Source organism: Gobius niger (assembly GCF_951799975.1).
Source record: "Gobius niger genome assembly, chromosome: 10".
In the NCBI taxonomy this organism is placed as follows: domain Eukaryota; kingdom Metazoa; phylum Chordata; class Actinopteri; order Gobiiformes; family Gobiidae; genus Gobius; species Gobius niger.
The window spans coordinates 33,407,885-33,430,462 of record NC_136861.1 but is presented as its reverse complement, the minus strand read 5'-3'; the positions used below and the strand labels follow the sequence as shown (position 1 = coordinate 33,430,462).

General features: G+C 38.1%; 1 protein-coding gene across 1 annotated transcript in view; it reads right to left on the bottom strand.

Moving 5' to 3' along the window:
• Positions 1 to 315: 315 nt before the first annotated feature.
• The window catches only part of LOC306969674 (growth factor receptor-bound protein 2), a 51,518-nt gene continuing 29,255 nt past the window's right edge, over positions 316 to 22,578 (bottom strand). Inside the window, exons 3-6 of the mRNA XM_079565368.1 lie at positions 16,454 to 16,551; positions 7,202 to 7,324; positions 5,368 to 5,542; positions 316 to 543 (exon numbers count right to left, since the gene is read on the bottom strand). Of these exons, the coding sequence (XP_079421494.1) occupies positions 358 to 543; positions 5,368 to 5,542; positions 7,202 to 7,324; positions 16,454 to 16,551 (582 nt within the window). The 3' untranslated portion in view covers positions 316 to 357. The remainder of the gene's footprint in view (positions 544 to 5,367; positions 5,543 to 7,201; positions 7,325 to 16,453; positions 16,552 to 22,578) is intronic.

The following is a 22,578-nucleotide window of genomic DNA, read 5'->3' as shown; positions in this document are numbered from 1 at the left end:
ATTTTTATTTTTTTCTCTTTTCGTTAAAATTTTTGTGTTGTTTTTAGGCGATTAAAACATGCAGCGAAGGAACAGAAAAAGGAGAGAGGCGAAGGAACGACAGAATGTTGCGAAGAGGGACCGTCCCTCACAGAGAGCCCCTCCCGAGCTGGCAACCAGGGGGGGGCGGGGCATTCTCAGCAAAAAAAAAAAAAAAAAAAAAAGAAGAAAAAAGAAGGAAAAGTTTATCTCGTTCCTGTAATCCTCCTATTTGGGCGTCATGGCAACAGGGAAGTGGGAGGAGGAGGCGGTGCTTGAAGATGGCGGGTGTTGGTATGTTTTTTGCGTTTCCGTTCTTTTTTTTTTTTCTTTCTTTTTTTACATGTTCCGGATGATGGGCGTGACGTAGTTGCGGGGGAACATGCCCGTCTGGCCGTGGCAGCCTCCCTTCCACCAGTTGGGGTCCGAGTTGTCCAGGACCTGGATGAAGTCTCCGCGCCGGAAGCCCAGCTCGCCCTCTTCCTGTGGGTCGAAGTCGAACAGCGCCTGGACGTACGTGGGGTGCTGCGGGGGGGGAGGAGACGGCATGGGGTTAGCAGAGTGGGGGTACAATGCAGAGTTCACATTCACAGACTGTAGGAGATTGTACGGTCAGTGGTTACATTGAAAAAGTTAATTTTAAAGTGATAGTCTGGAGAGAGTGAAACTTGAAAGTAAAAAATCTATTTCAATGTTATGTTAACCGCCCATACAGCCGCCAGGTCACTGAAAGGTCAAATACCTTTCCCCATAAAAAGTTGCATTATGCACCTTTAATGTTTTTCAGTCCTTAAAAACTACTTTGAATTATTATCATAATTGCCTGGGCGTTCCTTGTGATGTAACTTAATGAAATGTATGAGCTTCGAAGAAACCCTCCTGGACTTAAAGGGATGTTTCAGGATTTTTGACATAGGGCATTTCCTCGTTATCCAGAGTGTTGTTGATTTCTGGAGATATTTTTTTTTGTAATTCATGCAGTTCTTATATTTGAAGAGTTTCGAGGCGCTAAGCTAGTGCAAGGCTAGTGCATTTCTATGGTATCAGCTAGCCTGCATTTCACCTTTGTGACCCGCTCCACAGAGCACCTGAGGCAAATCACTTATAACACCAGACTAACCATATACATGTCTGTGTCCATAGAGTCATTTTTGGAATATAACTGACCTTGCATTGGGAACCCAGGGTGCTGAGGGCGCGACAGCACCCCCTGGTGGATCGTCTATGCATTACAGGCAATATTAAATAGATAGGAAATAAGCAAAAAAATAGGGTTTTGGGGGTCTCGTCTCTCAGCACCCCCTAGCCAAGATATCCTCCCACGGCCCTGCTTGCATCACATGAATGATCGCATTTTGAGGGGCTATTTTCTAGCAGATCACTCCGCCGCCGCGTAGCTTATACAACCACGAAGCTGATGCTGCTCAAATACAAGTTATTTTAAATGCAAAATGGTTAAATGTGTTAGAAATGATTTGCTTCAGGTGCTGTTTTTAACGCAGGCTAGCTGATATCGTAGAAACACGCTAGCCTAGCATTAGCCTAGCGCCACGAAACTCTTCAAATATAAGAACTGCTTTGAATTACAAAAAAAAAATATCTCCAGAAATCAGCAACACTCTGGATAACTAGGAAATGAGGCCCTACGTCAAAAATCCTGAAATATCCCTTTAAGCAGTCACGAAGAATAGTATAAAATACGCCACCAGGGGGCAGACAATCCACAACTGCTTTACCAAAACAAGCTAAGATGCACACTCTAGGTATGTATTCTCTAGGTAGGTATTTATTTATCCATCTATTTTGACATTGCATCAGATTTTAAAGTATTTGTATTTGATGTACTTCATTGAATAGTATTGTTTTTGTAGCACTTAATCGTGTGCATTATAAATAATCATCTCTAAATCATGCAGAGAGTGGCTTTAACGATATCACTGCAGCCGAGACTGTTCATGTGTCTTATCGTCCCGCGAGTCCAAAGGTTCTTTCGGGAGGAAATGAAAAGCCAACACAGTCGCGCAGGAGCAGCAGGACAACAAAGCTGCAGCACCTCTTCAAATAACAGGATTAAAACGCGGCTTTGGGAAACACTTCAAAGCTGCGTCAAACGTGGTGATTTTCTCACATTATTATTATTTAGCGCAGACATGACCCAGCACATAATACAAGGCGCTGCAGAGATGACGGGCTCGCGAGGTCTGGTAATGGAAACAGATTCGGAAATAAAGTCGAAAGCCCCGAAAAATCCCCTTGGTTTGAAAACATTTTTATATTTAACCTCTTAACTCCCGCCTGAACCGAGAGGATCTTTTTCCTCACGTCACCAGATTTTTTTTCCCATCATTTTTTTGTTGGGTATTGCTTGGCTTTTTTGTCTTTTTTTTTATATCACATTTTTGTCATTTTTTTCTGTCTTTTTTTGTCTTTTTTTTTTGTCATTTTTTGTCAATTTTTTTGGTCAAATTTTCATCATATTTTTTGTCTTTTTTTTGTAACATTTTTGTCATTTTTTGTCACATTTTTGTCACTGTTTTGTCACATTTTTGTCATTTTTTGTCACATTTTTGTCACTTTGTCACATTTTTGTCATTTTTTTCTGTCTTTTTTTGTCTTTTTTTTTTGTCATTTTTTGTCAATTTTTTTGGTCAAATTTTCATCATATTTTTTGTCTTTTTTTTGTAACATTTTTGTCATTTTTTGTCACATTTTTGTCACTGTTTTGTCACATTTTTGTCATTTTTTGTCACATTTTTGTCACTTTGTCACATTTTTGTCATTTTTTTCTGTCTTTTTTTGTCTTTTTTTTGGTCATTTTTTGTCAATTTTTTTGGTCAAATTTTCATCATATTTTTTGTCTTTTTTTTGTAACATTTTTGTCACATTTTTGTCATTTTTTTGTCACATTTTTGTCACATTTTTGTCATATTTTTGTCATTTTTTTGACTTTTTTTGCAATTTTTTTGGTCAAATTTTTATCTTATTTTTTAAAAAGTTTTTGTAACATTTTGTCACATTTTTGTCATTTTTTTAATCACATTTTTATCATATTTTTGTATTTTTTTGGTAACATTTTTGTCATTTTGTATCAATTTTGTATAAATTTTATTATGATTTTTTTTGTCATTTTTCGTCAATGTTTTGTCAATTTCTTGTGACATTTTTGCCACTTTTTCATCAATGTTTTCTAACTTTTTTGTCACATTTCCATCATTGTTTTCGTCTCAGTTTTGTTGCCATTTTCACAGCTTTTTTTCAGAGGCTTTTGGACTGGGGTAAAGCCAAACAGCAGAAAATGTGCTCGGTTCAGGTGGGCGTTAAGGGGTTAAAAAGATGAAAAATAAAAAAATACTGCATTTCATCCCTGTAATAGAAGCTTATGATCCAAAAACACATTTTGTTAAGAGTTCTGTTGATACAGCCTTGGTTACCATAAACAAACTATCCAAAATAACGAGAAAAAGACATTTATGGGGAAAGTTAATGGCCCACTGCAGGTTTTAATATTTCAGGTTTTGGGACAGTTTCCTATTTTTACTTATAAAAGGTGAACTCATGAATAATTGACAATAATGAAGTGTTTTTGGGCCAGCTTTCAACAAAAGAGCGACAAAAAAGTGTGACGAAAACGCAAGTGACAAACAGCGAGACAAGATCCATTTGAAATCAGTTTTTTAGCTTTCAAGGGAGGCGCTTACACTGGCCTAGCTGTAACCTTTTAGATTTGAGTAAAGCTGAACTGGAGAAAAAAAGGTGAGAGAATAAGGACAGAACTGAGACGGAAAAAAAATTGACCCAAAAAATGATGAAAACGTGGCAAAAATTGACCAAAAATTGACCAAAAATTGACAAAAAATGACAAAAAAATGACAGAAAGTGACAAAAAAAATAACGAAAAATTGACAAAAAATTGAACCAAAAAATGATGAAAAAGTGGCAAAAATGACAAAAAAAAAAAGACAAAAAAAATGACAAAAAAAAAAAATTCTACCCCTACCCCTCAAGGTTTAGTGAGTTTTGAATGGAATCTTTTTTGTATATATTTTTATCAATTAGAACACATTTATATGAAACAAAATGTAAAAAAAAATAAAAACATTAGTAACTTGCAACAGACTGATGCCGTTTTGCAACACCTAAACCACAGGACTCGTCTCAGCCCAAACCCCTCAGATTTTTATCTGTGAATGAAGCAAATGTGAGATTCTTCCTTGCATTGACCCTGCATTAATGTCACTTTTCATCATATTTTTGGAGCTATTTTGTCTCGTTTTTGTTGCTTTTTCATCCCATTTTGAACCATTTTAGTCGCTATTTTGACACTTTTTTCAGAAGATTTGAGATCTGGTTAAAGTTGAACTGGAGAAAATGTGCTCGGTTAAGGCGGGGGTTAAGAGGTTAAACCTGGCTCTTTCAGACTTTATTGCTGCAATGTAGGCAATTTTGTGAAATCTTAATGCAATGAAAGGAAAGACATTTGTGGCTCACGTAATCTACAAGAAAAGCTCCAAATCGATATCTTTATTTATTTTTTCCCTTAACCCCTTAACTCCCGCCTGAACCGAGCACGTTTTCTGCAGTTTGGCTTTACCCCAGTCCAAAAGCTTCTGGGAAAAAGCTGTGAAAATAGCAACAAAACTGAGACGAAAACAATGATGGAAATGTGACAAAAAAGTGAGAAAACATTGACAAAAAGTGACGAAAAATTGATGAAAAAGCGGCAAAAATGTCACAAGAAATTGACCAAAAATGGAAGAAAAAATGACAAAAATGTGACAAAAAATGACAAAAATTTGATTAAAAAAATGACGAAAAAATGGCAAAAATGTGACAAAAAAATGACAGAAATGTGACAAAAAATTACAAAAAATGTGACAAAAATGTGACAAAAACATTACAAAAATGTGACAAAAAAATGACAAAAATTTGATAAAAAATTGCCGAAAAAATATGACAAAACATGACAGAAATGTGACAAAATAATTACAAAAATATGATTAAAAAATGACAAAATTTTTTATAAAATTTTACCAAAAAAATACAAAAAATTGACCAAAAAAATGACAAAAAAGTTACAAAAATGAGTTGAATACCCAACAAAAAAATGATGGAAAAAAAATCTGACGTGAGGAAAAAGATCTTCTCGGTTCAGGCGGGAGTTAAGAGGTTAAAAGGTGTATTATGAAACTTTTTATATGGGAAAAAAAGTCGTCACTACAAGGTCAAATAAGTAAAAATATCGACTTTATGGCAGTGGTAAAAGAAAATCCCAATGTAAACCGAGTGAAGTAGGAAGTGTTTTTCCTACAGTCTACGGCGTCAGCTGCGTGTGTGAAATGGCCCGTTTACCTGGTGCACGTGCTGCTGCTCGATGTCCCTGAGAAAGATCTGCTGGTTGCGGGACACCGAGGTGGACCGGTGATAGTCCACCAGCTCGTTCAGGGAGTTGAACTTGACCACCCACAGGAAGTATTTACCGGCGCCGTCGCGGAGGACCTTGAAATGCTGCACGTCGTTCCCAAACCTGCACGCACAAAGTTAAGTCATTACTCAGAAAAGGCTCACGGGGGCCACGTCACAACAAAGCAACAGAAGATAGAACGTGCACTTCCTCTTTAATCATTTTATCCATCTCGAAAGGACACAACAAATCCCACGCTAAAACGCTTACATTGTGACATCCAGACGGCGTTATTTCGCAGACAAATGTACAGTGAGTGGATTTGCCAATGCTTAAAGTACAGTCGCAAAGATTATAAGTGACGTGTTGGGAGCACTTAGGCAAATCAGGGAGCGAGGACAGCTGTGAGTGCTACACATTAAAAAAACAATGAACTATTTTAACCTCTTACCACCCGCCTAAACCAAATGCATTCTGTCCTCTGGCTATTATATAGGCCTGTGTAGCACCTCATTTTGGTCACATCTTTGTTGAATTTTTGTCACTTTTTGGTTGAATTTTTGTCACTTTTTTGTTGATTTTTGTCACTTTTTTGTTGAATTTTTGTCACATTTTTGTTGTATTTTTGTCAATGTTTGGTTGAATTTTTGTCACATTTTTGTTGAATTTTTGTCACATTTTTATTGATTTTTTGTCACATTTTTGTTGAATTTTTGTCACATTTTTGTTGAATTTTTGTCACATTTTTGTTGAATTTTTGTCACATTTTTATTGATTTTTTTGTCACATTTTTATTGAATTTTTGTCACATTTTTATTGAATTTTTGGCACATTTTTGTTGAATTTTTGTCACATTTTTATTGAATTTTTGTCACATTTTTGTTGAATTTTTGTCACATTTCATTGATTTTTTGTCACATTTTTATTGATTTTTTGTCACATTTTTATTGATTTTTTTGTCACATTTTTGTTGAATTTTTGTCACATTTTTATTGATTTTTTGTCACATTTTTATTGAATTTTTGTCACATTTCATTGATTTTTTGTCACATTTTTATTGATTTTTTGTCACATTTTTATTGATTTTTTGTCACATTTTTGTTGAATTTTTGTCACATTTTTATTGAATTTTTGTCACATTTTATTGATTTTTTGTCACATTTTTATTGAATTTATGTCACATTTTTGTTGAATTTTTGTCACATTTTTGTTGAATTTTTGTCACATTTTTATTGAATTTATGTCACATTTTTATTGAATTTTTGTCACTTTTTTATCGATTTTTTTGTCACATTTTTGTTGAATTTTTGTCACATTTTTGTTGAATTTTTGTCACATTTTTGTTGAATTTTTGTCACATTTTTGTTGAATTTTTGACACTTTTTTGTTGCATTTTTGTCACATTTTTGTTGAATTTAAGTCACTTTTTTCTTGCGTTTACATCCTTGTTTTCTTTTCAGATTTTGTAGCTGTTTTGGCGCTTTTTTCCGAAGAAGCTTTATGATAAGGGTAAAGCCAAACTGGATAAAATGGGTTCCGTTCAGGTGGGAGTTAAGAGGTTAATTTCAACGCCCTGCTGAAGGTTTTTATGACTGACTTCAGAATAAGCTCGAGCTATGGCGCCGCCAGCAGAGGGCAGCAGAGGGGCTTTCCCAGAACGAGGAAGTCGCTGAATGACTCATATAAAGCATGAGTGCGGTTTATGAGGCAGTTACAGTCAGTAGCATAAGCACTAAAGCCTGTACGGTAAAAAGGGGGTTCAGGGGGGTTTGCTGTACGTACTTGACGGAGAGGGAGAAGTCCCCCGGGGCGCTCTCGCTCTCCCTGATCAGGAACGCTCCGTCGTGCCGCTGTTTGTTCAGCATCTCCTCTGCTTTGGCCCGGGGAATCTTCCCGAAGAACCACCTGCCACACAAACATTAACACCAAGTTAGTAAAAAAATAAAAAAAAGAGGCAAATTTAAACGTTTTAGCGGTGCAGAGGACGACGAGGTCTGTCCTAAGGCACTGGTTTTCAAACTTTCCCACCAAAAATGTGACAAAATGGTGACAAAAAACGTACAAAAATGTGACAAAAAAAGGACATAAAATTGATCAAAAATGGACGAAAAAATGACAAAAATGTGACAAAAAAGTTACAAAAAATGTGACAAAAATGTTAAAAAAAATGACAAAAATTTGATAAAAAATTGACGAAAAAATGAAAAAAATATGACCAAAAAAACGACAAAAATTTGATAAAAAAATGACGAAAAAATGTAACAAAAAAGTTACAAAAAATGTGACAAAAATGTGACAAAAATGTGACAAAAAAATGACAAAAATTTGATTAAAAATTGACGAAAAAATGACAAAAATATGACCAAAAAATGACAAAAAATTTATAAAAATTGACGAAAAAATTACAAAAATGTGACAAAAAAGTTACAAAAAATGTGACAAAAATGTGACAAAACATTACAAAAATGTGAAAATAAAATGACAAAAATTTGATAAAAAATTGACAAAAAAATGACAAAAATGTGATAAAAAAATTGACAAAAAAATGACGAAAAAATGACAAAAATGTGATAAAAAATTGACGAAAAAATGACAAAAAAATGACAAACATTTGATGAAAATTTTACCAAAAAACCCCACAAAAAATTGACGAAAAAATGACAAGAACTTTCCCACCAAGCACCACCTCATGGACCAGTGTCGTCTGAAAGATTATGTTTCGCAGTGAAATCTTTAGATACTCACCTCAGGTGATTTAATTTCACTGCCAAATGTGGGAGAAGCTCCAGAAGCGAGTATAAATTAGACTTCAATTGGACTAAAATATGTCTAATCCATATTTTGTCTGAAAGGGGAATAGATGTCTCGGCACAATTAAACCCAATTTAGATAATACAGCCAGGAACAGTAGCTAATGTAATGTTTTAACTGTAAATTGTTGTTTTCAGTTAGCTGAACAGTAGGGCTGCACATCCATAATTACAAATTAAAAGAAGCTACAACATATTGCAAAATCAGCGCAGCCTTTCATCTGATATGTGCAAAAGTTCAGTTTATGTCATGTCACTTTTCTAGTTTTGTTCAATTTTAGTCTAGTTTTTTAGTCTAGTTTTTTAAATATTGTCAAGTAGCACGTTGTTTTTACCAGCCCAAAGACACTTTACCCCCACAACAACCACATCTCCACTAAAAGCTAACATTCCCTTTGTGGCGCAGCGAGACAGGGCTTTAAAACGAAGACAAGTGTCCACAATCCACCCCCTTCATCAACTTGTTGCAGCAGTGAAAAAGGCAGAATGGAGGCGCACAAAAGCCCCCGTACAGTGCTGCGGCAGTGGGAGTGAAAGTGGTGCAGGGTGCTATGCAGGGTGCTATGCAGGGTGCTGTGCGGGGTGCTGTGCGGGCTGCGCGCAGAGTGGGGGGGTGGATGCAGCAGGTGCAGGACAGAGCTCACTGTTCAGTCTGTGCGCTCACAAAAGGAGGAGCGACACATTTCCACAGTGGGTCGGCGCAATAATGTAGCAGTTTGAATAAAAAGGACACAGTTTAAGTTTGGTGTTAGCATAGCCTAGTAGCTGACAGCGGCTGAATACAATACATTTTTTACAAACGAGTATTCTTACATGCTCAAAAACACGCTAAAGAAATCATTATGAAACTAGCTTACAAACTATTGAATATTGCTAGCTAACCAGTGCATCTTTATTGATCGATAGCTTGTTTGAAGGACACACATGTTGACCCATAATGACAGTATTTCACAGCTTGTGCAAGTGAGAGTGTTGACAGAAAATGCATAGAGCAATGTCTAAAAATACACGTCACTTCTGCTTGGCTTCTAACAATACAACTATGGCTGCACCATTTGAGGAGGGCATCACCATCCTTGGCAAAAACCACCACTGCGCAGGTGCAGGGCTAATTCTGCAAAAAAAAAAATGGTGTTATGTCACTTTCCTGCGAATACGTGTTCAATACAGTAGAGTTTTTCCCGGTAGAAGTCAGATTAGATTTGATGGTGTCAGACGAGCGGCCCAATATAGCATCTGGCATGTGAAATCTTTTAAAACAGAAGTCATTTCTAGAATACTGAACTAAACGCATGATTTAGCCTCTGATAAACAGACTCAGAGGCTAGTTGTGAAATGTGTACATTTATGCGTAGATGATTTGTCAACGACTGTGCTTCTACCGACGATCGCACAACCACAACGTAAGCCAAAGGTTTAGCTACATTTGAATATTAGGCTAATGCTATTGCTAACGATTCTTCATTTCATAGCTTTTTGAGGACATTTGGCTGAGATAGAGTTGAGAAGGCTCGCTAAAAGACGGCTAAAGCCACATATCGATACAGATGGCGACTCGTCATTTTGGGAAACACAGTTTTTACTCTTTTTAGCCATTTTTTCCGGCGAAATATAAACTTATTTATCACATACAAATCAAGTCTAAGTCAGGTCCATATGGATGTTTATTCAAAGCAGATTGTTCAGTAGAAACGAAGAAACGGCAGTCAAAGCAAGCGCTAGCTAGCGTTAGCATTAGCGCATTGCTAACATGTAGCATCATGTTAGCATTCTCCGTTTAAAAAAAAAAAAAGTATTTATGGGCTGTTGAACCACTTTGCTCCTCTCCATGTCTTTATCTTTATTTAGTAGAAAACTATATTCATAATTCAGCGTTTGTTAAAGTAGTTTTTGATTAATTAGAGAAAGTTTCGATTTTTGTCAAAATTGTTTTCCCCTTCACTGTTTTCAAACATGACCATATATGGGCGGTTCCAGAGATGCCGTCTGTATCTATTCAAAGTTAGCGGTTGATAGTGGAAATGAGCCTTGTAGTATCATCATAATAAGGCCATTACCTGGTTTAACAAATACCCCATTACTTAAGTAAATCTAGCTGTAAAAATGTCTTAATATTGATGAAACTGAGGAGGTTTTTGCTGGACAATATGAATATCAGGTTCAGCCGCTAATGCTTTTGAGAAAAAACCCTAAACTTATTATTTGATCAAATTCAAAATGTCTGAAAGGAATGAAAGGAAAGTAAAAGAAAGCATTCTCTTTGTCAACGTGCGCACGATTCGACTGCCTATGGGGAAGTGTGTCTGTCAAAGTTTGAGCGAGATATTTTTGAAAAGCCACGTTTCACTTCCCTTTCAGACTCATCTTTTTAAGATGATGCACGCACTGCAGTCCTCTACTTCAGATGCCCTGACTGACGGACCCAGGGACACAAAGAAACACTGAGACGGCTGGACAGAACAGAGTGCTCGACTGAAAGCTTTTTACGGCTTTGAATAATTCAGAACCGCCATTGGCCCAAACACTTCTCCAGCTCTATCACACTCAGGTGAATGTTAATAATGAAAGCTGAAGACTTTCTGTGGGAGGCTGGAAACACCTGGGTGACGAAAATATGACTGTAATTTGTATCATATGAGTAAAAATTGCAGCTATTTATGAAAGCATCCTCCATCAAGGCGCGTTTCTGTCCCAAACCGCAAAAGTCTTAAATAATTTGTGGCGAATCCCTCTGGTCTGCATAAAGAGGCAGGATTCGTATTTTTGTCCAACTGTGCTCCATTTGCCAGAACAAAAATAATACGGGGCTAACAGTCCCTCAGAGGCTAATCCATGACCACATCCAAGCGCACTCCCTTTGAAAGTGAAATGTTGCATCAGTCGAGAACCACAAAGCGGAACCATTTTTTAATCATTACTTGCAACACATTTGTATCGCTAATTTTATTTTTTTATTTTTAAACCTATATAAATGTTTTCCTAATTTTAATGGATTCTGAAGAAGTTAATTCATTTCTAGGACCGCGATAGAGACTTCCCAAAGGTCTTCCAATGGGATCCCCAAAGCGTCGCCAGCCGGGAGCCATAATCCGAAGGCCTTCTCCCACTGGGCCGCACTATCATATGGAAATCTATATGGGTCACGCCTCCAAATCAGCTTTAAAACAGCCCCAAAACATTTTATTTAAAGGATTTTTCTTGATATTTTAAAAAATGGTAGATGTTTATGTGTACAACATGTATGGGGGCCATCTCAGTCTCTTTTTTTATTCTTTGTATGGATTTTCCCTATTTCTCTTCCTCAGAATGGTAACAGGAATGACAACATTTGACTAATTTGCCAATTTGCTAATGCTAACTAGCACAGAAGCACAAAAACATTTGTTGGAGATATTGATTAAATAAGTTAGAACAGAAACATACTTGGATTTACACATTAAAAAATTGGTAACAGGAATGACGTGACATGTTCCCCCCCCTCTCCAAATGTCCACAAAGAGAGAGTCACTGATTGGTTTAGTTCTAGCGATAATTTACACATTTTATACCTTATTAAACATGAAAAATCACAGGCCACAAAACACATTTATAAAAATTTGATTTTTGGATTTTCTTTTTCAACAACTGGTTGTGATTTTGAGGCTGTTTATTTCCTTTGGAGACAAAAAGGCACTGTTTTGGCGGAATGACTCATATTCAAATGGTTGGATGAATTAGCTGTTCAATATATTCCATATCATTTATAATTGGCTATATTTAAGTGCAGTATAACCTTATAATTCAAACAAATGAGAATCCTGACCAATTGGGCATCATTGATCAATCAGAGAGAACGGTTCTCAAGCTGTTGACTGTATTGGGTTCGTTATTATTATATATTATTGTTAATTATTATTTCAGTGAAGCAGCAATTTAATGAAGGGAGGAAAAGTAATTGTATTTACATTTTTAAGCTACTGACAGGAAGTGACATAGAACGAGGTGCAGTTCCAAAGCAGTTTGACTCATTTCCCATTGACATAACATGGTTGTACAGTTAAAAATGGTTTGCCTCCATCTATGTCACTTCCTGTCGGTGTCCAATAAGGAAGTGGAGCCATAAACATCACAAAAATGGTCAAAGAAAACAAAGCACAAAGCATATGCACTTTAAGTTGAGAGAAGCACTGTAACTGTACAACTGAGAGCTGCTAAAATCATTCCTCCACATCATCATGGAACGGCCGTCTCTAAAAAGGCTAGCTCGGGTCACACAAGCCCCCGTGTCCTTGGTCTCAGTGACCTCGCTCGAACGCCCAGGTGAGGCGCTAACACAACTGCGCCGACGTCTGCTCCTCCGCCCCTGGCCGCGGCGGGAGGCTCCTCCCACTCGCCCCGGCGCAGCCTTCTGGTCATTTAGGGGTTTCTCCGAGCTGGCAGGAAACCCGTCTCGCTGGCACTTTCCCATTAAAAGCCGGTGTAGAATCGGCTTAGCTGGAAAGGCTACACCGCAGGACGCACGCTACTGTGTGCCTAAGTGCGCTTTGACTTACATGGCCTTTCTTTTTTTTTTTTCCTTCTTTTTTTTTGCGCCGCCTTCTAATTAAAGTTTCATCATCTCGCCATCTGCTCCGGCACGGCGGGCCAGAGAGGAAGCTAAACGGCGGGCGCTCTTCTCCATGTAAACACGCGAGTGCAGCGCCGTGATGCTCGTATTTCACGCTCGCCGACGAGTATACTGACCTACATTTCAGAACCTTGACTTGGTTTATATTTATGGCCTGCTATTGTGACCGGTGGGGGGAGAATGCGCTGCAGACCACACAATGAGGGGGTCTTTTTGTCCTTATGCGCACACAGCAGAGGCATGAAGAGCGGGAAATAAGGTCAAATTTGACTCGGTAATTAAAAGACTATGGCCACCAACATAATCTAATCTGTCTCACTGAAGGCGAAAGAAAACCACCAGTAAATCATGAAGGGACTGGTGCCTCTTGTCAGGCTACGTTCTTCAGAAAATTCATTCTTTTGCAGCCATATCTTCGTCTTATGGCACAGCGCTTTTTGAACTCTTTTTAATCTCTTAACTCCCGCCGGAACCGAGAGGATCTTTTTCCTCACGTACATCACATTTTTTTTCTATCATTTTTTTGTTGGGTAGTCAACTCATTTTTGTTACTTTTTTGTCATTGTTTGGGTCATTTTTTTCTCTCACATTTTTGTCCTTTTTTTTGGTCAGTTTTTTGCAATTTTTTTGTCAATTTTTTATCACATTTTTGTCATTTTTTTGTCACATTTTGTCATTTTTGGTAAATTTTTGGTCAATTTCTTGCGACATTTTTGCCACTTTTTCATCCATTTTTCATCACTTTTTTGTCAATGCTGAGCAGCTCTTTCAGTGGCAGACTGAGACACCCTCAGTGCAAGAAGGAGCAGGTCCTTCATCCCCACTGCTGTCAGACTGAACAACAAGACTGTGAAGTCACATACGTAAACTACGTGCAATAATCTCTGTATCAGCATCACTTATTGTCAACCTGCACTACCACTGTAAACTTTGCACCTATTTTTTTATAGTCTGTTCTCATTTGTATCCTTTTTATTTATTCTCATTTCCTTATTGTTATAATTCCGCTCCTTAAGATTTTTGCTTTTACTTATTGTACATAAGATTTTAATGCAGGCTAGCTGATACCATAGAAATGTGCTAGCCTTGCACTAGCCTAGCGCCACGAAACTCTTCAAACATAAGAACTGCATGACTTACAAAGAAAATAAGAAAAGAAATTAGCAAATCCAGAAATCAGCAACACTCTGGATAACTAGGAAATGAGGCCCTATGTCAAAAATCCTGAAATATCCCTTTAACCTCTTAACTCCCGCCTGAATCGAGAGCATTTTCTCCAGTTCAGCTTGACGCAAATCCTGTAGGCCAGTGTAACACCTCATTTGAATGCTAAGACCTACAAAACTCACGTCATCAGATTTTTTTCCATCTTTTGGGAGGGGGGGGGAATTCAACTTTCAAAATTGTAACTTTTTTGTCATTTTTTTTAATCCATTTTTGTCATTTTTTAGTCATTTTTTGGGGTAATTTTTTGGTCACTTTTTTGTCAACGTTTTCTCACTTTTTTGTCACATCTTCATCATTGTTTTCCTCTCAGTTCTGTCGCTATTTTCCACACCTTTTTTCCAGAAGCTTTTAGATTGGGGTAAAGCCAAACTGGAGAAAATGTGCTTGGTTCAGGTGGGAGTTAAGGGGTTAACCCAGCCCTAGACCTAAATCCTTGTCTTCACATTTTCTTTGTACGAGATGGTAGGGAATCTGAATCTAAAATTGCAAATGTGACAAATCATTCAGACCTAACTCTATGGTATGGCATATTTACCGCACTAGTTGCCCATCAATATACATTGTTCCATGCAAATAAATTAATAATGAGCATCCAAACAACTTGCAGGAGTGCTCGCCGGATCCAAGCTCAGTAAAAGCATCTGCTGCTCTTCAGGAGCCCGAGTGAGCAGAAAATTACAAAGCACAATAACTGAATGAAATCCGAGGCACACAGACAGTGCTGCTGGTATCATCTTTTTATTTTAACGCCAACATGTCAGAGTCTTCGTCAGGGCAGTGACTGGATAATAATGAACATTCCTTCACTTGCATGACTGGACATTTTATTAATTACTTTTTGTCTCTAAAATGTCCCATTGAGCATTCAAGTCTTAATTGACAATTACATTATCCTCACAACAAAGAGCAGCGCTGATTGTTTTGTATAAATGTATAAGATAATACATCAACCAACAGTGAACAAAGCACTCAGTCATCTCAAATCACTTATTCAAATTTTGTTCAAGATTTTGCAGGATCTACATAGAGTAATATTGTGGAATTTGTTTTTGTTTTGTTTTTTTGGAAAAAATATCCTGCAGTTTCTCTTCCTGATCCTCCAAGTGAGCTACCATAAGCCCCTCCTACTCCCTGTAATAGGTAATACAATATACAGAATTAATTATTTTTTCATTTACTTCCATTTCAGTTCAGTATAAGGTAGTGTTAATTTTGACAACATATTTTAATTTAGTTTTAGTCTTAGTCTTTTGACTAAAATGTAATGTAATTTTAGTCGAGATTTAGTGGAAAAAATCGTTTCAATTTTAGTCTAGTTTTAGTCGACTAAAATTAAGACTAATTTAGTCGACTTTGCATTGATAATATTCATTTTAATCATATTTAATAAAGCTCTTCTGCTTTATAGAGCTTCTCTCACATGAACAAAGCTCAGAGCTGATCCTTTGGCAGAGAATTTACATGATCTGAGGCTCTTTCAGACGCTCAATAGAAGTTTGGATGATTTTAGTCTCTCCTTTTCATTTTTATTTAGTTTTATTTTAGTCGACTAAAATATCTGGACATTTTAGTTATAGTTTTAGTCTCATGAGAAACTTTTAATTTAGTTTTAGTCCAATTTTAGTCGTCAAAAATATCACTTTGACTAAAATTAAGACTAAATATTTTAGTCGACGAAATTAACACTGGTATAAGGAAATATTTAATCTTTATTATGTCAAAATCATGTCATCGTTCTCGTAGAATGTGTTTCTTGTCCTACTCAATCAACAAATTATAAAGTGCATAAAAAGAATAGCATGAATAGAAGAGATTACATTGTACACTTGGGCTGCGTAATTACTTGCAAACACATATGTTTTAATGCTTGCAATTGTAAAAACGTCATCATTTAGCCAGTACATGAAACTTTACCACGGGGTCTTGTTCGGTTAAAAACGCTTGAGATCCTTGTATTGGTTTAGTGCTTCACATTCAAGGTTTCTCTCGGGTGTAAAGGCTCCTGGACGAGTGTGAAATATCGACAGAACCGAGCTGATTGCCCAACATTGTACACGGCCTTCGAAAGTTTGTGGACAAAACCGAGGAAAACATCCCGGTGAAGAGCGGCGTGTGTGAGCGCCTGTGCTGATGCAGGAAGGTCAATATTCAATTAAGTCTAAGAGGCCCTGAGCCTTTAATAAAGAGAGCTGCTCTGGCTCGGAGGCACTCCAGGGACGCAGCCAACGCCGGCGCGATTCGCTTTCAATCACTCTCTGTGACTACGAGCACGGCGTCAGTCAAACTAACCAAAAGATCTCAAATTGAACCACTTTTGCAAAACGAAAACACGGTGAAAAATAAGAGGAAAAATTTGGCAAAACCTTCAAAAATGGCGGGCGTTGTACTTACGGATGGGCTTTCATCTCTATGTAGTTCTTCGGAATGAAGCCATCTTTCCCGTTTAGCTCTGCCTTGTACCAGTTCTGGTCACATTCTTCATTTAATACCTGCGGGCGACAAAAGACGACACATTATGCAGCGACGGACGACACGAGACATGACGGACAGATATAATGTGTTCGATGAGCCGAACAGAGGGCTTTCCATGTCTAGAACTGTTGTTTCTCCTTAACTATCTTACAGACTTAAAGGAACAGGCCACCGTTCTTCCACACTGAGATATGTTCTTACCTGAGCTTAGACGAGTTGACGCGTACCTGTCTGGTCTTTGTGCGTGCCCTCAGTCTCGCAAAATGTCCAAAGATGTTGCTAGCATTTAGCCTCTCCCAGTGTTAATTTTGACAACGTATTTTAATTTAGTTTTAGTCCTAAACTTTTTACTAAAATGGAATTTAATTTTCGAGATTTAGTCAAATAAATCTTTTTAATTTTAGTCTAGTTTTATTCGACTAAATTTAAGACAAATTTAGTCGACTTATTTATAATATTCATTCTAATCATATTTAATGTTGTTCCTCTGCTTCCTGGAGCTGCTCCACATGAACAAAGCTCAGAGCTGCTCATTTGGCAGAGAATTTACATGATCTGAGGCTCTTTCAGACGGTCAATAGAAGTGTGGATGATTTTAGTCTCATTTTTATTTTTATTTAGTCTTATTTTAGTTGACTAAAATATCTGGACATTTTAGTCATAGTTTTAGTCTCATGAACAACTTTTATTTTAGTTTTAGTCCAATATTAGTCGTCAAAAATATCACTTTGACTAAAATTAAGACTATATAACACTGGCCTCTCCCAGCATATTCCTCTTCAAAGGGCACGCACAAAGACCAGACAGGTACGCATCAACTCGTCTAAGCTCAGGTAAGAACATATCTCAGTGTGGAAAAAAGTCGCAATGAAATGGTGTAAGTAGCTTTAGATATTTGTGGTTTTATGTGTGTTTACTTTTAAAGAGATGGGCTATATTTCTCTAGTATTTTACAAGGTCTATATAAAAAAATATTCTGTAGGAATCTACTTACATTTGACAGTAAATATTAGGGATGCACCGATCCGATACCGTTATCAGATACAGCCAATACAGGAAAAAATTGAGTATCGGCTACAAATATCTGATACTGAACCAACACCAGTTTCAGCTCTCACTGTTTTTTAAGCTTTACTACTTAAATCTAAAATGAATATGGATATGCTGTATATCATTTTGAAGCCAAGAACCTGGAGAATTCAGTCACTGAGTTAGTTTTAAGAGACCATTACATTTTTCACTCAAAGAAGCCACTTTTAGGAAAGTCTCTTGATGACGGTTAAAACTCAAACCTCCAGTATTGGCATCGGTAAAGGAAGCAAAAAAAAGCTAGATCGGTGCATTTCATGTAACGATAGTAAAATGCAGTCTTTAGTGGATCTCAAAGGAAGGCTGAGTTTGTTTGTTTTTTTTGGCAGAAACCAAATTTAAAAAATCCAAATTTTTTGATTTTTTAATACAGACTGATCTTAATACCATAGCACCATGTAAGGCATTGACCCATTCCTTGTCGCCATGAGGTCTCATGTTCAAAACCTGTATGCTGTAGTTTCAACCTCTACCAGTTCACATTTCATGGACACAATCAATCAATCAATCAATCAATCAATCAAATTTTATTTGTATAGCGCCCAACAACAACCAGAAGGTGCCCAGAGCGCTTTCCAGGATAAAAACAAGAATCATAGTAGACAACAATAAATACAAAAACACATAAAAACAGCAGTCGGTGGCTATCCGAAGGCTTTCCTGAAAAAATGTGTCTTCAACTGTGATTTAAAAACACTCAGCTCTGTGATGTTTCGAAGCTGGACCGGAAGTGCGTTCCACAGCTTTGGGCCTTGCGCGGCAAATGACCGGCCTCCAAACTTTTTTGTATTTAAACTTGGGAGTGACGAGGGAGGTGTGTTCAGAGGAGCGCAGAGTTCTGGCTGGTTCGTAGACCGTTACTAATTCGTCGAGGTCGGCCGGGGCCAGACCATTGATGGCCTTGAAAACAAACATCAGGACCTTAAAGTCCACCCTAAACGCCACCGGGAGCCAGTGGAGAGAGCGGAGGACTGGGGTGATGTGTGAGCGTCTGGAGGTGTTGGAGAGGAGACGAGCTGCTGCGTTTCGTACCAGTTGAAGTCGATTGAGGAGTGATTGGTTCAGTCCAGTGTAGAGGGCGTTACAGTCGTCTATCCTCGAGCTGATGAAGGCATTCCTACAAGCTTTGCACCGTCTTCTCTGACCTGAAAAGGTGCTATATTTTGAAGATGACAGACTGATATTGGTTGCGTAATCCAGGCTTTTCTTTTCCCCTTTGCTTCTGTGAGTGGGCGGGGGTGGCGTTGAGGGGGAGGGGACGGGATTAATCTCTGGTGTCACATCTGCTTTGCCGAAGCTCTGCCGGTGAAGAACTACTTTGCACTTTCACGCCAGACGTCTTCGCTAAAGGCCGTCTCGCGCGCACTCCCTCTGATCACACTCCATCTGCATAATTCAAGCAGAAAGCTGTTTACGCGCTCGCCGTCTCCGTACGGCAGAGGAAAAGGGCATGGCAATCTCGCGCCGCGCTGAATTAAGCACCGCCGTCACCGTTTGGGAAATCTGGCGTATGTTTTCCCTCTGCTGTCAAATACGGCTGGGTCAATCTCCATCTGATCTGAATGTGATTGGTCACAACTGGAAAACTGCGCAGGAGGCAAAAAAAAAATTGTTGGTCTGTGGTTTTCAACGGGTCTATTTTCAGACAGCCATAGATGGATTGTTGTGACCGTCTTTGATTGTTGCTATATAAAGAAAGATCTTCTTCTCCTTCTTCTTTGTCTTCTCGTACTAAGCATTTTTGCGCAAAATGGACAGTTCCTGTGACACCCCCCAGCCCATCTTCAGATCAAGCCTGCAGTCCCCTCTGCTCATGTTCGCAATGAAAAACACGGCCAAAGCACGTGCACATTGCCTTCTGCGCTACACGAGCCGCAAATTAGCAAAAAACTAACTTTAAGCATCGTGTCCGGCATCCATATGGAACTTTACACCTTGGAAAATTTGTAATGGAACAAGAAATATAGTTAGGGAAGTAAACACAGAGCTAAACACCAGAGTTGCCCCAGACCAGAAAGCCAAAACATCCAAAGGTTTTCAGGAAGTTAAATACAGGGCTGAACTGTCTTCCTCTGTCTAGCAATGGAGCGTGATGGGCATACAGCGCTGCTGGATAAAGTCATGTACTGCACTGTCAACGTTCCGAAAGTGTTAAGTGGACGCCTCACAATTGTCATGTAAAAGTATTCATGGTCAAACCTGAAGCTACAGCAGCAAGTCTATGTAATATAACACCCTCTGCAAACAATCAAACAAACATCATTGCTAGGGATGCTAGAAGATGTGACACAGATGAACAGAGACAGACCTGCTCAGATGATGGAACTGCAAAAACAAAGAGCTTTAGAAAAAGGTGCAGACCCAAACCCAAAGTAAAACTCATTATTTGATTTATATCTATACACTTGTATATTGCTTGGTAGAGTTAATACATTTTGGGCAGAACTGTTACATCGAGTTCTTGTCACAAAATAAAGTGCAAATATATATACATAATTATCGGTGTCATTATCGGTTATCGGTATCGAGACATGCGGAATTATCGGTTATCGGTTCAAATTGGCATTATCGTGCATCACTAATCATCGCCATTACACTTTACACAAACGTGTCTTCTCTCAAATGATGTTGCTCAAATAATCCTGAGTTCAAACATGCATTGCAAATCTCACCGAAGCTGCACATTCGTTCAACCTTCGGTGAGAACTTGGTAAGCAGATGTCAAACTAGTTCATGCCATAAGAGAATCAGTTCCAGTGATGCAGCAGAATACCAGCTGCCACAGGCCGGGCCCACCTGCTCCCCCTGAGCCACGGCGTTAGGGCACTGAGGTTATAGATACAGGTTACAGACAGTAGCACAATGTCACATTTAAAAAAAGAGTTTTGTGGTATTCAAAAGAGGGCAACGCTTACAAATGTTTATACAAAACAGTTTGCAACACTGCATACACAAGATAACATGCAAACATTGAAGCAACACGAAGAATATTGTAAACATTTTTTCCACCTCAACAAATATTTAACCTACCAAGTCTCACCAGGCCAAGATCAACACCATTTCAGGACTAAACCGGGTCTAAAAAGGCTCTAAAACAGACTAAATTGAAATTCTGGATGTAAATGATGCCGAAACCAGGAAGCTGTGCAGCCGTAGTACCTGCAGGATCAGAATACATAAAAGAACACAGCTGGATAGTGTTGAACGAACGCGCCATATGTATCCCCCGTGACAAAGGCTGCCAGCTCGCTGCCAGGCCTCTCCCTGTGAACTCCCCCTGACCTCCTCTTTGTAACAGTCACACACGTTGGCACATTGTCCAATTGTGTCTGATCCAAGTGATTTCATTAAGCCCCGCGAGCGGCGGTGGACGTGGCGCTAATCGCTGACTCACGGGCGATACGTGGAAGTGTCCTTTTCGTCCACCGATTTTAGCGAAAACCAAAATAAACCTGCACATTTTGACAGCAGCAGATGGATCCCAACTAAAATGCTGCAGAAAATGAGAGAAAGTGGGAATGTGAACTGCTAAAACTAATATTACAAGAATCACACGCATTTGAAAACGTGGAGCTCTGAACTACAGGGTGAGAAAGTTTTGTAGAACATGTCAAATCCATGGAAGACAGATTTTAGCATTACATTACATTCCCATCAGATTCGGACATTTATTCCATTTAAATGTGTGGACCTAATGCAGAATAGAAGTAAAACGTCAGAAGAGAGTTGGCCCATGACTAAATCAAAGATACTGCATCTAATTTTCATAAGTGAAATCCATTTCTATATTTTTTTTCCGTGTTTAAGAACTTTAATGACCCTAATCTCAAAAGAAGCACTAATGTAAATGTTGTACTTTTTGACCAGAATGTGAAATGTGCTAATAAACTTATTGCTGTGAGGAATCTCGATCAGTGGTTCTTCAACTGGTGGATTGGGATCCAAAAGTGGGTTACAGAATCATCCCAGGGAAACATTTCTACTAAAAATGTATGTTAAAATAACCTTTTGAGTTGTTTTGGTCATGATTTCAGCGTTATAGCCTTGTTTATTGCTTACTAAAGTAAATAACAGCTGATAGGAAATGCACATATTTCAAGTTGGATTCAACAATTGGTCATCCTATAGTGCAGAGGTAGGCAACTTCAGGCCAAAACCGGCCCTCCATCATCAAACTCTGGCCCTCGAGATGATTTTGAGAAATATTATGACCCAAATCAGAGATCAAATGCCTGTTAAAGTACTCTAGAAATGTTAAAAATACTGTCAATTCCTTAAAATATCTTAGCAGAGCACCCTTTTAGGCCATAATCCTAAAAGAATACTCTAAGAATACTAAGAAATTACTCAATCTTTAGATTTAATCTCTTAATTCAAGTAGATTTGAGTGGATTTTGTCAGGCCTTAAAGCAGATAAAACCTATTCTTGCCAATGGAAGAAGCACAAGTTTTTTCTTAATTGGGATTATTTTGTATAATTGGTGTTTCAATCTGATTTTAGATTAGTTCAAACTCAAATTTAACATAAAAAACCCTTTATTCAAGCGGTTTTAAGTAATTTATCTAATTTACGATGGACATTTTTCCAGTATATGATGTACAACACTAGCATATGTAGAAAGTGATGATTTACTTCAATTGCTCCAATTGGAGGGTCCGGCCCTTGGTCTTTTGACGATGAAGAAAACCGGCCCTCCACCGAGCAAACTTACCTACCCCTGCTATAGTGGGTCCCCATAGATACAGACGGCATCTCGTCATAGAAGGGGGCGTGGCTTCGCCGAGGGGGAAAATAGAATCTTTAGAGAAACACAATTTTCCACTCTTTTAGCCATTTTCTGGTGGAATATCAAGTTAATTATTACACATAAATAAAGTCAAGTGTAAATCGGGCCCATATGGATATTTTGTCGCAACAGATTGTTCAGTAGAAGTGAAAAAACGGCAGTTGTAGC